Raw genomic sequence first — 14088 nt, 5'->3', positions numbered from 1 at the left:
AAATTTATAATATTAAATACTATGTACTAAATTTTTAATATAGTTTAAGATTTGTAGTAATCACCCACCTTAAATATTATTTTAATTGTAAATATATTTATGTTCATAATTTTATCATAGGAATTCACACATAATAATTATTAAATAACAAAAATTTTATATATGAATAAACCTCATATAGTGTATATTTTTATAACATATTTTCCGTGCATCGCACGGGACAAATACTGGTATGCAAAAAAGATATAATAATACAATAATATCACGTCACCAAGTAATTGCATGCCATAATTTTTCAACAGATCGAAATAACTTCGTAGCATTATTCACGTATTTATGTCGGCAAGATCGACAAAATTATGGGACTGTTACATGGTGTTGGCGGATAGTATACCACCGGATCTGTTCCGATCCGACACCGTAAAAGCAGTAAAACGTAACGATGGGTGCAGTTTTTCCATAATGTTGACGGCGACAACGAGTGATCAAAAAAACCACATCTTCGTTGAAAACGACGAAAAAAAACAAGTGCCGTTGCAAAATGCAGTTGACTTGTCGTATAAGAGAGTATTGATAAGAGAAGGAAAAGGACACTCTGCTTAATCAATCGTTATGCGTTGGACCCGTGTCCAGCATGCTTGCTGGACACGGGTAACAGTGCCGTTAGACATTGTTATCTCCTTTTTTTTTTTTTTTTTTTTTTTTTTTTTTTTTTTAAATTTCAGACGCTTCGTTATAAGAGTATATATTTATAATTTTATTACTATATTATTAATAACTGTACATTTATAACTCTATAACTGTACATTCATAACTCCATAACTGTACATTCATAACTCCATAACTGTACATTCATAACTCTATAATTGTACATTCATAATTTTCGAAGCTCTATGTTCACACTTTAGAGCTCTATGTTCATAATTTTATCACTATATGTTCATAATTGTAAGTTCATAATGTTAGAGCTCTTTGTTCATAATTCGATCAATAACTATACATTCATAATTCCGTAACTGTAGATTCATAATCTCATAACTGTAGATTCATAACTCCATAACTGTACATTCATAATCTTCGAAGCTCTATATTCAAAATTTTAAAGCTCCATGGTCATAATTTTATCACTATATATGTTCATAATTGTAAGTTCATAATGTTAGAGCTCTGTGTTCATAATTTCATAATTGTATAACTGTACATTCATAACGGCATAACTGTACATTCATAATGGCATAACTGTACATTCATAATAAAAAAAAAATAACGCCGTTAACGGCAAAACGCGCGTGAAAATTTTTTTTTATAACTAAATGACGCGTTTTTTTTTTGAAAAACGATGTCGTTTTGGGCCCGTGTCCACAATTCACTGTGGACACAGGTCCAGGGCATAATTTGCCCTGCTTAATTGCGTGATGCAAAGAGCTTTAACAATTTCCCCTTATTGCAAACTTTCCTATTATATTTTGGAGATAAATATTAAAACATAAATTGGAAAGGCGAATATATCACACTTTCACATATTACTTTCTTTGGAAGATGTTAATTAATTATTAAATTACAAAATTTTATTTATGAGACGTAGATAAGGTCGATTGTATGGTCTTTCAAATTTAACCAAAAATCGTACTTTGTCACCGTTCTAGGTTTACCAACAAAAAAATAGTTTCGATTTCGGTCAACCCTAACTAAGTTAATTTGTTAATTACAATGTTTTAAGTTTGACTTTCAGTGTGAGTGATTTATTGACCTTCTTGGTTTAAGCCAGTCAATTATGAGCACCTGAGTTGTTTTACCTTTATATGGTCCTTTGTTAGCTAAGGTTATAAGGCGTGATGTACTTGGTGTACACTTTTTAAGTAATGATTGCAGATTTTTCTTATCACAAAAAAAATAATTCCGCTGAAATTAATTTTGATATATTAAAAAAAAAACTGTGATTAAACCAAAAAAACTTTGGAGGTTTTTCTTGTGGTGTTGGAATCTTGATACGTGTTTCCAAGTTAAAGTTTCACAAATTTTGCATTTTTTTGTTACTTGATTTGCTCACACAATAAACTTTGCTTTTGCAAATCAGGGGCCAAAAAGGAAAAAATTCCGTTAGTGAAAAGGAAATCCGGTGACAAAAATTGAAATAAAAAAATTATCTTTGAAAGAAGAAAGAATTTAATATAGTTACCGGAAAACTGGGAGTTGCTAATCATAATTAGCATAAAATCCTCACTTTCTTGCTGGCAAGGAAAATAATGGTGGAATTACTGAATTCAAAAGTAACCCAAAATTAAAAGAAAACAGACATAAATCTAAGGATTTGTCATTCAATTTTTTTTTTTTATTTCTTTTTGGAAATAATTTAAAATACATATTTATTTTAAATTTAATTACTTTTTATATGAAATGCAAATGCAGAATACAAGTGACAATTGTATTTCGTATTGATGATAACAATAAGTAGTTGGCAAATTACGGTCCACACAGCTATGGTCCAAAACGACGTTATTAAATTTTATGAATTAAAATAATATATTTTATGAATTAGAATAATATATTTTAATTTATGTGTTAGAATAATGTAACTTTTAGGTTAAGATAATATATTTTATGAGTTAGAATAGTGTACATTATGTTTTAGAATAATGCATATGTATATTATATGTATATTATATTATAATATACATTATGAATTATAAAAATGTACATTAAGAATGTGATGATGGAGATAAGTAATGGTGGTGGGTGGATTGTTGAATATGCAATGTAAAATTTGTTTGCACGCCTATTGGAAAACCAATAACAAGAAAACACAATTAACCCAAAAAAACATAATTAATGTTACATTATAAAATTGTAGGTATGAGCGTGCCAACATTTTGGATGACGAGAAAATTCACATTTTTTTTTGAACCACCGTTTGAGTCGGTTTGACGTTTGTCTCCAGCAAGTCCCAAAACACGGGCCATATCCAACCGGCCCGACCACCGGATTGATTAAGACCACGTGTCCATCGCTCCCTGCATGTAGAACTATGATAAAAAGAAAGAAGTAACTTATTTATCCCACGACATCGCATCTCCATTGTTTTAGTACTCCGTATTTTTCATAGTTGCACTAAGCGCTAGGCACTAGTCGGGCGTTTGGACTGCGCCTAGAGCTTGTGCGACTTAGGCGATACTAGGTGGACATCAAAAAATAGTGGCAGACTTATAATTTGACAATTTTAATGAGATTGTTTTCAACATTCAATCAAATAACACATCTAAATAAATGAAATAATGATAATTCATAAGTCATAACATTAAAATAATATTAAAAAATAAAAAATACACAAATATGAAATACTCAAATACTTCAATCAGCCAAAAATTTAGCGTATCAAACTAGTTTACGGACGACTGGACCACACGACATCGGACGAAATCGACCGACTCAACCGAGTTGACCGACTAGACTGATTTTGACCAATTTCGCCGCCTAAGCGGCCGGTCAATTTTTGGGCTCCTAACTGTAAAAGTGGAACGGCCTAGGGACACCTATTAGAAAACATATATTTTTGCCCACAAAAATGCAAAAAATATATATTTTTGTTATGTATCATGTACTACTTTGAAGAAAGAGAAAGAAAGAAAAAGGGTAATCAAATAAGTGGAGCGTGGGTTTCACATTAGAAAATAAAATGTAATACGATTTAACTTTCACAGGGCGTTTGGTTGGAGGGATTTTAAATTCCCTTTCCACTTAATTCCCACATAATTCCAAAGGCCATTAAATTTTGTAGTTTGGTTGGAGGGAATTGCAATTCCCCCATTTTCATGGAATTAAAATCCCATGTCCCCCCTGGTATTTTAATTCCTGAGATTTTAGGAAGAAAAAAAATACTGATGAGACAAAATTACCCTTCTCTTTTTTAACCTAAAATGAATGTCTAATCTTTCCTTTTAACAACAATAATGGACATTTTGGACTTTATACTACTTATTCCCTTTCAATTCCCATGTATACCAAACATTGGAATTGAAACTCCCAGTAATTCTATTCCTATCAACCAAACACTGGAATTTAAATTCCCACTTTATTTCCAGTAATTCAACTCCCATAGAATTACAATTCCTTTCCCACATAATTCCCCCCTTCCAACCAAACGTCCTGTAATGTGTAGTTTGCGGACCATTACATATTAGCAGTCTAAATAAGAGCTTTTATGCACTTTCCTTAAGTAACATCTAAGATGCTTTCTAAATCACCATTTCATCAAATCAATTAAAGAACAAATTATAGCAACAGTGTGGGAGTTGCCTCTCAAAGTGAGGAGAGCTCCTTGTGCACAGTAAGTAAAGGTCTAGTCCCTGTGATTCATGTTCAGTTAAGTTACCATAATTTATATCCTCTCAAATGCTTTGTCGGGTCGGGGTATAGAGGCCTTTAGAGTTAGGATTTAACTTTTGGAAGAATTAAAGAAAAAAGGAATAAGGGTCAAATAGGCCATCGAACTGCACACGATAAAACAATTAGGCCATTGAACTTAAAAAATCAACAATTAGGTCCCTAAACTAATCAATTTCAAACAATTCTTCCAATTTGAAGGTTTCTAACAGGTCAACAGGTCATCTCCCAAATTAATTATTTTTTTAAAATATAAATTTTAAAAATTAATTATTTTTAAATTAAATTAAAAAAAAAAAAACTGGAATCCAGCTGGAGCTGGAACCAGTTTTTTTTTTTTTTTTTTTTTTTTTTTTTTTTTTTTTAAATTTAAATAATTAATTTTTAAAATTTAAAAAATAATTAATTTGGAAGGATGACCTGTTGGAAACCTTCTAATTGAAAGAATTGTTTGAAATTGATTAGTTTAGGGACCCAATTGTTGGTTTTTTAAGTTCAGTGGCCTAATTGTTTTATTGTGTGCAGTTCGATGGCCTATTTGACCCTTATTCCAAGAAAAAATTGCAATTGGAGTAATTGCTTGTATCAAGGATATAGAATAATTAGATATCAAATGAATTTCACCAAATATATACCGTAGAGAAATGTAACTTTCACCCACAACCCACATTTGGATAGCTGTTGCATATTATCATTAATTAAATGAGTAATATATTCGAATAAAAAATTTCTTCTAATATTCACATCTTAACATATAAAATTAATTCAATCCAATTCTATTCTGAAAATCGTTCACCGAAAACGTTACTATATACAACAAAAATATAATACTTTATAAATATTGCTATATAATAAAAAAAAAAATTTACGTGGATTCTTGAAATTCCAATGGAGTTAACAAATTGGGTTAATGGAATAAGATTACGCATAAATTAAATGTAATTAATAGGGAGTAATTTATACGGTAGACCGTAGATAGTAGTAGACTGGTAGAGACCTAGAAATAATGTAAAATTGTTTTTAGTCTTCTCTGTTCTTGTGAAAGGTTTAAGCTCATTGATGGGGGCGCAGTGCTTCTTCCTCACTGCGGAAAACCACAGTTAATGCATGTTATCTCCCCCTTTACTTTCCTCTTTTTCTGTAACAAAGCAACTCAAATTCTTTTCATCTTTGAATATTTCGAAAGCCCAGAACCTTATTCCTTAGATCTGCCGCGTTTTTGCTTCAAAGCTTTGATTTTTTGCCGTAATATTTGCCGGACAAGCCATTGTTTCCGGCGCTGTAAGTTCGATCGTTTCCAACCCAACTGGTTTTGGGTTGAGCGGTTGAGGCAATGACGATCAAGGTGTTACAGAGGGATAAGGATTCTGAGAAAATCATCTGGGATCAGATGAAGAACCCTTCTTCCGGCACGCCTCGTTCGGTTCCTGGGTCGCAGAATCGAGCCATGGCCAAATTCATGGTCTGGCTCATTCTATTTGTGTCCGTTACCTACGTGGTGTATACTCTCAAGCTGGTTTCTAGCTCCAGGACTTGCAACGACGACGTTTTCCCTCACCGACATAGCGCCGCCTTGCCCATTCGCCGGGAAATCAACTCCACGGCGGTCCGGGGAAGTGAGAGAACGGGGTTGGAGCATATAGTGTTCGGCATTGCGGCGTCGGCGAAGCTGTGGGACAAGCGGAAGAATTACACGAAGCTATGGTGGAAGCCGGAGGAGAAGATGAGGGGAATAGTGTGGTTGGACAAGGCGGTGAAGACGGCGAAAGGGGAGGGTTCATCCCTCCCGGAATTGAGAATCTCCGAGGACACCTCGCGGTTCGCGTACAAGAACCGGCAGGGGCACCGGTCCGCCATCCGGATTTCGCGGATCGTGTCGGAGACTCTCCGGTTGGGGATGGAGAACGTGCGGTGGTTCGTGATGGGGGACGATGACACCGTTTTTGTAACTGATAATTTGGTTAGGATTCTCAACAAGTATGATCATAATCAGTTTTACTATATTGGGAGTTCCAGTGAGAGCCATTTGCAGAACATTTACTTCTCTTATAGTATGGCTTATGGGGGTGGTGGCTTTGCCATTAGCTACCCATTGGCTAAAGCTCTTGACAAAATGCAGGATAGGTGCATTCAGAGATACCCCGGGCTCTATGGCTCCGATGATCGAATGCAAGCTTGTATGTCTGAACTCGGTGTTCCACTCACCAAAGAACTTGGCTTCCACCAGGTGAGTTTAATATTTGAACGAGGAAAACTCACAGTCACTACCCGAAAGTGTAATTGTGTTGCATTGGGTAACTTTGCAGCCAAAACCCGAGGGTCTGTACTGGGTAAACTCTGTTTTGTATTGGGAAATCTTGATTGAATGTGCTTAATTGTGGTAGGATTTGTATTTTCACTATTTTGCTTCTCTTGTTCTAGTTATGATTTGAGACAAACCAGACAACAAGTGATTCCAGGTTGTACATTGAGAGACTTTTTATAGGTTTGGTACCACAAAGTTGCAAGCTTTTGTTGTTTTCTTGAGAATCTTTAGTTAAACAAAAGGCCTCTTGTCTTGTGTGTGTGGCTATTTCTCTTTGGGGATTCGAGGCTTAAAGTCGATTTTGAATGCAAATTGTTGAATGTGCAAGTACAATATGAGAGTATATGTGCTTATGATTGGAGTCTATCCTGCAATTGTGTTTGGGTTATTAATAAGCAGCCATAGTGATCAACTGTTATCTATTTCTTTATTTTTTGCTTAATCTAGGCCAGGGGTTTTCAGCATTATATGCAATTTAGCTTTTGTAGTTAATGGTTTCTTGAAAGGTTATGCAGAGTTAGCTAAATTATGATGATGTTTCTTGTTTGATTGGTTATGCAGTATGATGTATACGGGAACTTATTCGGGTTGCTAGCATCGCATCCGGTGACACCATTGGTCACGTTGCATCATCTGGATGTGGTGGAACCGATCTTTCCCAATGTTTCACGAGTGCAAGCTCTAAAGCGGCTTCTAATTCCAGCGAGCCTCGACTCAGCTGGTATTTTGCAACAATCGATATGCTATGACAAAGCGAGGAGTTGGACAATCTCTGTTTCGTGGGGCTTTGCGGTTCAGATTTTTCGTGGGGTGTTGTCTCCCCGTGAAATAGAAATGCCATCGAGGACGTTCTTGAATTGGTACAAGAGAGCGGATTATACAGCCTATCCTTTTAACACGAGGCCCGTAATGAGGAACCCGTGCCAAAAGCCTTTTGTCTTTTATTTGTCGAGTGCAAAAATGGATCCTTTTGGTAATCAAACGGTCAGCAAGTATACTCGTCACCGAGTTCCTCATCCCGCGTGCAAATGGAAAATGGCACAACCGTCTGAAATTGAGAGAATAGAGGTTTATAAGAAGCCCGATCCACATTTATGGGATAGAGTAAGCCCCTTATTCTTGTTTATGTTTACTATGATAATACTTAAAAGATTGCTCCGATTTGAATGTTTTTCTTAAAAGAGTTAACATGGTAAAACATATTTAGACATCATTAATAGCTCACCGTTCATTAGTGTGGCAACACTCTAATGTTTCGTCTTTTAAATTGCGTTTTGACAGTCTCCGAGGAGGAACTGCTGCAGAGTCTTAAATTCCGAGGGAAAAAGCATGGCGGTGGATGTGGGTGTATGTAGGGAAGACGAGGTCAGTGAAATATGATAATCCGAAATTTTGAGGGACGTTAGTTTTCCAAGGCAACTTTTCTCCGGCAACTCCTATGTGTATCTCTCTTCATTCATTAAATTTTCCTTGGCGACATTTTTCTTAGGTCTTCCCAAGCTAGCCCCTAGTTCCGAGCCCCCCGGGCATCGCCACTAGGGGGAAAGAAATGAATTAGTTTAGCAAATATTCTCGGTGTATACTTGTAATATTTATTAAGACGATTAGTGCAGTGTAGGCTTCTGGATTCTATCTATTTTTTTAACCCCCCTCATCGGGTTATGCACTCTCTCTCTTCAATTTTCGTCTCTGATCAAAGGTCAAGAGTGCTAAACTGGACTCATCTCTATTTGCATTTTGGTTTTTAAGAGTGCTTATATCAAACTCACTCGCGAGGTATATACAACAATGCCACGCATATGTCAGGTACGTTATTCATGTTATTACCGTATTGAACATATCCCGTGATTTATAATTGTTGATGGAGAAGTGTGGAGTGCGACTTTAATGAGAAGCATAATTGAGTGTCTCTATTAAAATGAAGGTGTGGGGACCCTCAATTTGGTGGTTGAACTGTGAAATCTACCTCTGAGAACATTATGCTTTGATTAGTCAAATGTGAAATGTTTTTGGTGCTTTCCAGGAATAGTTTTTGGTGTTCTAATGGAATTAAAAAATTCTTGTGTTTGGTTGTTTTGAATTATTCTTTATCTTGGGGTGCATTATTGGTATTATGGTGGTCATGTGTTAGTTTTGTAGGCACATGTTTTGTTATGGAAATGTGTCACCTACCATATATCATTCTTAGTTAAATATTAGGTCACCACCCACTAGCGTGGTATTGCTACATTACAAATGTTCATATTGGCCTCATTTCTTACAAGTCCTAGCATTTGGGGTTTGCAATTGAACTCATAAAAATGTTATTTTGAAACATTTAAGCCCAGAAATCGATTGGTACGTAACCTGTAATTACATTTACCTAAGGTTCTAGTGACTTTTTCTACACTTTTCGGCAATAATCACTGGCGACTAGCCAGTCGCGTTTGGAGGGAGCGACCAACTGGTTTGCCGGGTAAAACTGAGACATTTGTCCTTTTGATTAACGATTTTGGAGAATTAGGAGTAATTTGAGAAACTAAACGGATCAAAAAAAATCATGCGAGTGTTTTACGGCAATTTTAATTTTAATTCCTATAAAAGCTGTGCAATCACTGGTAGAAAAAGGCCAGCTGTGCAAGCTGTGCTGATCTTTCTGTTTTCTATGTAAATTATTATATCTATGGCTTGTGTAAGTACATAAAAATAATATTGTATAGACTAATATTATTGGAACCTCACACCCTGACCAGAGCATTTGGGAGGATATAAGTTGTGGGAACTCAACTGACCATGAACCAACCTGTGGTCACTACTCACAAGGAACCCCCCTCACTTTGAGAGGTTGCTCCCACACTGCCGCTGGTCAGATTCGGTCCCTGGTCATTCTTTCAAAGTTTCACCTCTGTGATCAGTTGAGCTGCACATGCGGGTATATCTACAAATCTAATAAGAGCGAATAATGTTAGGCCCGAGCGAATAATGTTAGGCCCTTAACTGGAACAAAAAAAATGTCAGTACTAATTGTTTCTTAAAATGAATGGTTCATATTATTTTGATTTTAGTATCTTTTAATGATTTTCCTTATTTACCCTCTATTATATTATTTTCTTCCCTTAAATAACCCTAAATTCCGTTAGTTTAAACTTTAGTAACGGAATATTCCGTTGACTATTTATTATTCTTAACATACTCTTAATTTATATAAGGTCTTAGGTTCGAAGCCCATCCCAAGTATAATTGACATAATTGTTAAACATATATTCCGTTAACTATTTATTATTCTTAACATACTCTTAATTTATATAAGGTCTTAGGTTCCAACCTCATCCCAAGTATAATTGACATAATTGTTAAACATATATTATGAATATGTTAAAAAAATGTATTAAAAATATATATAATATAAAATTTAACATAAACTTTGGTCAAATAATTAGCTCGACTAAATACATAGCATTCAAAGTTGAGCATCAAATATTATAAATCAGGAACTACTTTAAAATTATTTAATTTTCTTGAATTTTTTTATTAAAAAAAAAACAAATTTATGTTAATTTTTTTTTTTTTTTAAATTAATCTTCTTCTGATTATTTAGAACAAAACTTAATATTTCAATTATGCTTTTGCATTATTGGAATGATTTAGGCCATTATGGTATTAATTTTTTTTTTTTTTTTGTATTTTTTTATAATGGTACAATTGTACATTACATTACTAATATTATACTATTATTTTTTTATCGGACAATGTTCTTACATCATTGTCAGACCTGCGCGGCCTAACTACAAAGTTGTTGATCATAAATACAATTACACATGGACTCTAAAACGGTAGGATCATTTTTCAAATAATTGACAATGTTAACATCCTACTAGCTTCAATTGAACAAGTTTACACATCAAAATTTTATCAATGCATGAAAACTTCTAAAAAAATTTGTAAGTTAATTTTTACTATATCATTATATTAATATCTATTGTAACCATATATTTTGAATTATTTATTATCATCCTCTATTAACAGCAATTGTAGCAATTGTTATGGACAAACTCACAAAACAATTTGTCTCAACAAGGAATGGAAATTTAAAAAAAAAAAAATCATTGATTTCATTATTGTTGAAGAAAAGTATGTACGACACTTTATTACTCTTATTAATTAAATAAATTAGTAGCTACAACAAAAAAGAATACATATGCATTTAATTAATTTAGAATTAGATGTCTATAATGCTTTATTTAAAAAAAAATTATTCATTATAAAAAATTTAAAAGAAATATAATTTCATTAGTTATATTATCTTTATTTTCTACAATTCAAAGATTCATTACCTTCAAATTTATTAATTTATTATATTCACTACATTGTTCATTGTCTTCTTTTTTACATTACCTTGTAATTATATATCAAAGTTATAATACAAAACATGTTATATATATATATATATATATATATATATATATATATATATATATATATATATATATATATATATATATTTATATTTATTTATTTATTTATTTATTTATTTACCAAGTATTTTATACAAATATAATAAATATTAATATTTCGTTCAATACTTTCACATGATAACCTGCGACACACATCTCACAACACATGAAACATGTAGGAAAAAAACTACCACTACTAAATATCAATAGGTGTTTGTACAAAGTTGCAAACATTTATTTTAGTGACAATTATAATCAATCTCTCATATATTATCTTGCATTTATATACTTTAAATTAACGGTTTAAATAAACAAATTCAACATTTATTTACATATGCATGAAAATCTCCTATAGAATATTGCATTGATATACTTTGGAATACTTATTTAAAAATAATTATTGGGCATTATCTCATTCGCACAAAGTGCGTAAAAAAACTAGTACTGATATACATGAAAATGGCGTCAGTAGTGAATATTTGTATTTATAGTAGTAAATTTATGTACATACAATAATGTCTTTTTTAATCAAATTTATGTATTTAGAGTAACGACTTTATGTAATGTAAATTTATTTTTTAAAAAAATATCAACATGAGTTTTATTTAAAATATAGAAAGTTAAGGATATAAAAATTTGTACAATGTGGACCTTGTCCTACAATATACATGAGAGAGAGAGAGGGGTCAATTATTTGAAGAATATGAAAAATGACTGTTGCTGAGTTAGTGAGTTGCAGTGATTTACATCCTCTCAAATGTTTTGTTGGGTCAAAACGTAGGAATCTTTTAGGTTGGAATTCAACCTTTTATAGGGCGTTTGGTTGGAGGGATTTTAAATTCCCTTCCCACTTAATTCCCACCTAATTCCAAAAGCCATTAAATTCCGTAGTTTGGTTGGTGGGAATTACAATTCCATGGAATTGCAATTCCCCCATTTTCATGGAATTAAAATCCCATGTCCCCCTGGGATTTTAAATCCTAGGAAAAAAAGATACTGATGAGTCAAAATTACCTCTTCCTTTTTTAACCTAAAATTAATGTCTAACAACAATAATGGACATTTTTGACTTTATACTACTTATTCCATTTCAATTCCCATGTATACCAAACATTGGAATTGAAATTCCCAGTAATTCTATTCCTGTCAACCAAACACTGGAATTTAAATTCTCACTTTATTCCCAGTAATTCAACTCCCATGGAATTACAATTCCTTTCCCACATAATTCCCCCCTCTAACCAAACTCCCTATTAGGGAAAAATATGAAAATTGCATTTAATACATTTTTAAGAAACATAATAAATGTGCAATAAATTTGATATAGATGGCAGATGCTACTGCACAAAATAGGTTAAAAACTTAAAATGAGGGAGATTTTTATACAATATTAATCAAAATTCAAATAAAAATACTAAATTAAATGAGGAGAATTAATTTAGTCTTTGAGAAAATTATACTTTTGGTCCTGTGACTATTGTGGTTTTGTTAATTTCAGTATTTGATTTTAAAAGCTAATAATTTAGTCTCGTAACTATGTAATTTTCAACACATTTGATTCTCCCAGCCATATGTTGCCGGAAAAACGTAAATATTTTTAAATTGTTTATTTATGGGACAAAACGGTTGATTTAAAAAAAGGGAAAAGTTATTTGTTGCCCTTGTTTTATGCTTCGTCCTTGTCATTGCATCAACTGTGCGCACGCGAAGAAGAAGGAAGCGAAGAAAGAAGAGAAGGTGGAGGACCAAATGTGTTGAAAATTACATAGTTACGAGACTAAATTGTTAGTTTTTAAAGTCGAGTACTGAAATTAACAAGACTCCAATAGTCACAGGACAAAAAGTGTAATTTTCTCTTTAGTCGTTTTATTTAAATTTGATTAATTTAGAATCGCTTTGAACATATAGGGGGTGTTTGGTAAATAGCTGTTAGCTGATTGGGTTAGTGGGTTTGACTAGTTGATAACATTAGCTATTGCAGAAAGATGTTTGGTAAATTACTTGTTAGCTTATAGCTGATTACATACAAAATGATTTTCGTAAAAGCTGCCTTGAGCAGCTTTTTGAATTTTAGTGTTTTGGAGTAATAAGCTGTTATGAAAAACTAATTAATCAAACATTCATATTGATTGTTTAATAAGTCAAACAACTTATAGTGATCAAACAAGCTAAAATTAGCTACTAACTATTTTACCAAATATGACCTGACCTTGTTCCAATCCTACTCCATACCCCTTCATAATTGCCCAACTTTATTTCCATCTTTGCCACCTTCATGTCCTGTCTTTTACCCATGAAACCACCAACCCAATTGCCAAATCTCTCTCGAAGAATACCTCCACATCCCAAAACATTGGGTTTATGTTTTAACTCTTATGTGATATGTCATAGACTCATAGCATTGACTTAATCAAATTTATTGTAATATTGTTATAGCAATATCAATGAATTTTTATATAGAATTAAACTTTAAAAAGGAAAAATGTCATATTTAAATTTCCGAGTTATACTTATATTGACTACTCAGTCCATCAATTATGATCGTATCCATTTTCATCTCCTATTCTCATAAAAGTCATAGTAATGGAGGAACCTGAGACTCAATTATAAATACATACGGTCATAATTGAAGGGCTAAAAATAGTAATAGTCATAACTGAGAGACTGTGTCAGAACTTAAGTATAACTTGTCTCGAGTTCCTTATAACTTCATTATTTATTCCTTTGATAAATAATTAATAAATATTTTTTTTTTAAAAAAATTATATTGGTACACGGAGTAATATTTAGTACAACCGACATCTTGCATGTGAATAATTGAATACGGAGTATGTGATATCTTAAAAATATATTTTAAAATTATGGTCGTTGTGTAGTCACATTCAAAATCTGTAACCCATAAAAAAAAATTGTAGTAAATGACATGGTTGTCAATTCATGAAAACAGTCTATCTATGTTGAAAAACAAAG

The 14088-nt window shown here is 32.7% G+C and overlaps 1 protein-coding gene across 1 annotated transcript; it reads left to right on the top strand.

Moving 5' to 3' along the window:
• Positions 1-5425: 5425 nt before the first annotated feature.
• LOC109148236 lies at positions 5426-8445 on the top strand. Its single transcript, XM_019296111.1, has 3 exons — positions 5426-6607; positions 7247-7789; positions 7967-8445. Exons 1-3 carry the CDS (start codon positions 5714-5716, stop codon positions 8063-8065), a joined length of 1536 nt encoding a protein of 511 aa, XP_019151656.1. The 5' UTR covers positions 5426-5713; the 3' UTR covers positions 8066-8445.
• Positions 8446-14088: the final 5643 nt, after the last annotated feature.

This window comes from Ipomoea nil, unplaced genomic scaffold (genome assembly GCF_001879475.1).
Source record: "Ipomoea nil cultivar Tokyo-kokei standard unplaced genomic scaffold, Asagao_1.1 scaffold2036, whole genome shotgun sequence".
NCBI lineage: Eukaryota > Viridiplantae > Streptophyta > Magnoliopsida > Solanales > Convolvulaceae > Ipomoea > Ipomoea nil.
This window is presented reverse-complemented; position numbering and strand designations above follow the sequence as displayed.

Bases quoted from the DNA above. Each gene is read 5' to 3' on its own strand.
- LOC109148236 (XM_019296111.1), top strand. From the start codon at position 5,714: ATGACGATCAAGGTGTTACAGAGGGATAAGGATTCTGAGAAAATCATC. The intron at 6,608-7,246 runs GTGAGTTTAATA...TTGGTTATGCAG, and splicing joins AAGAACTTGGCTTCCACCAG to TATGATGTATACGGGAACTT. The intron at 7,790-7,966 runs GTAAGCCCCTTA...GCGTTTTGACAG, and splicing joins ATCCACATTTATGGGATAGA to TCTCCGAGGAGGAACTGCTG.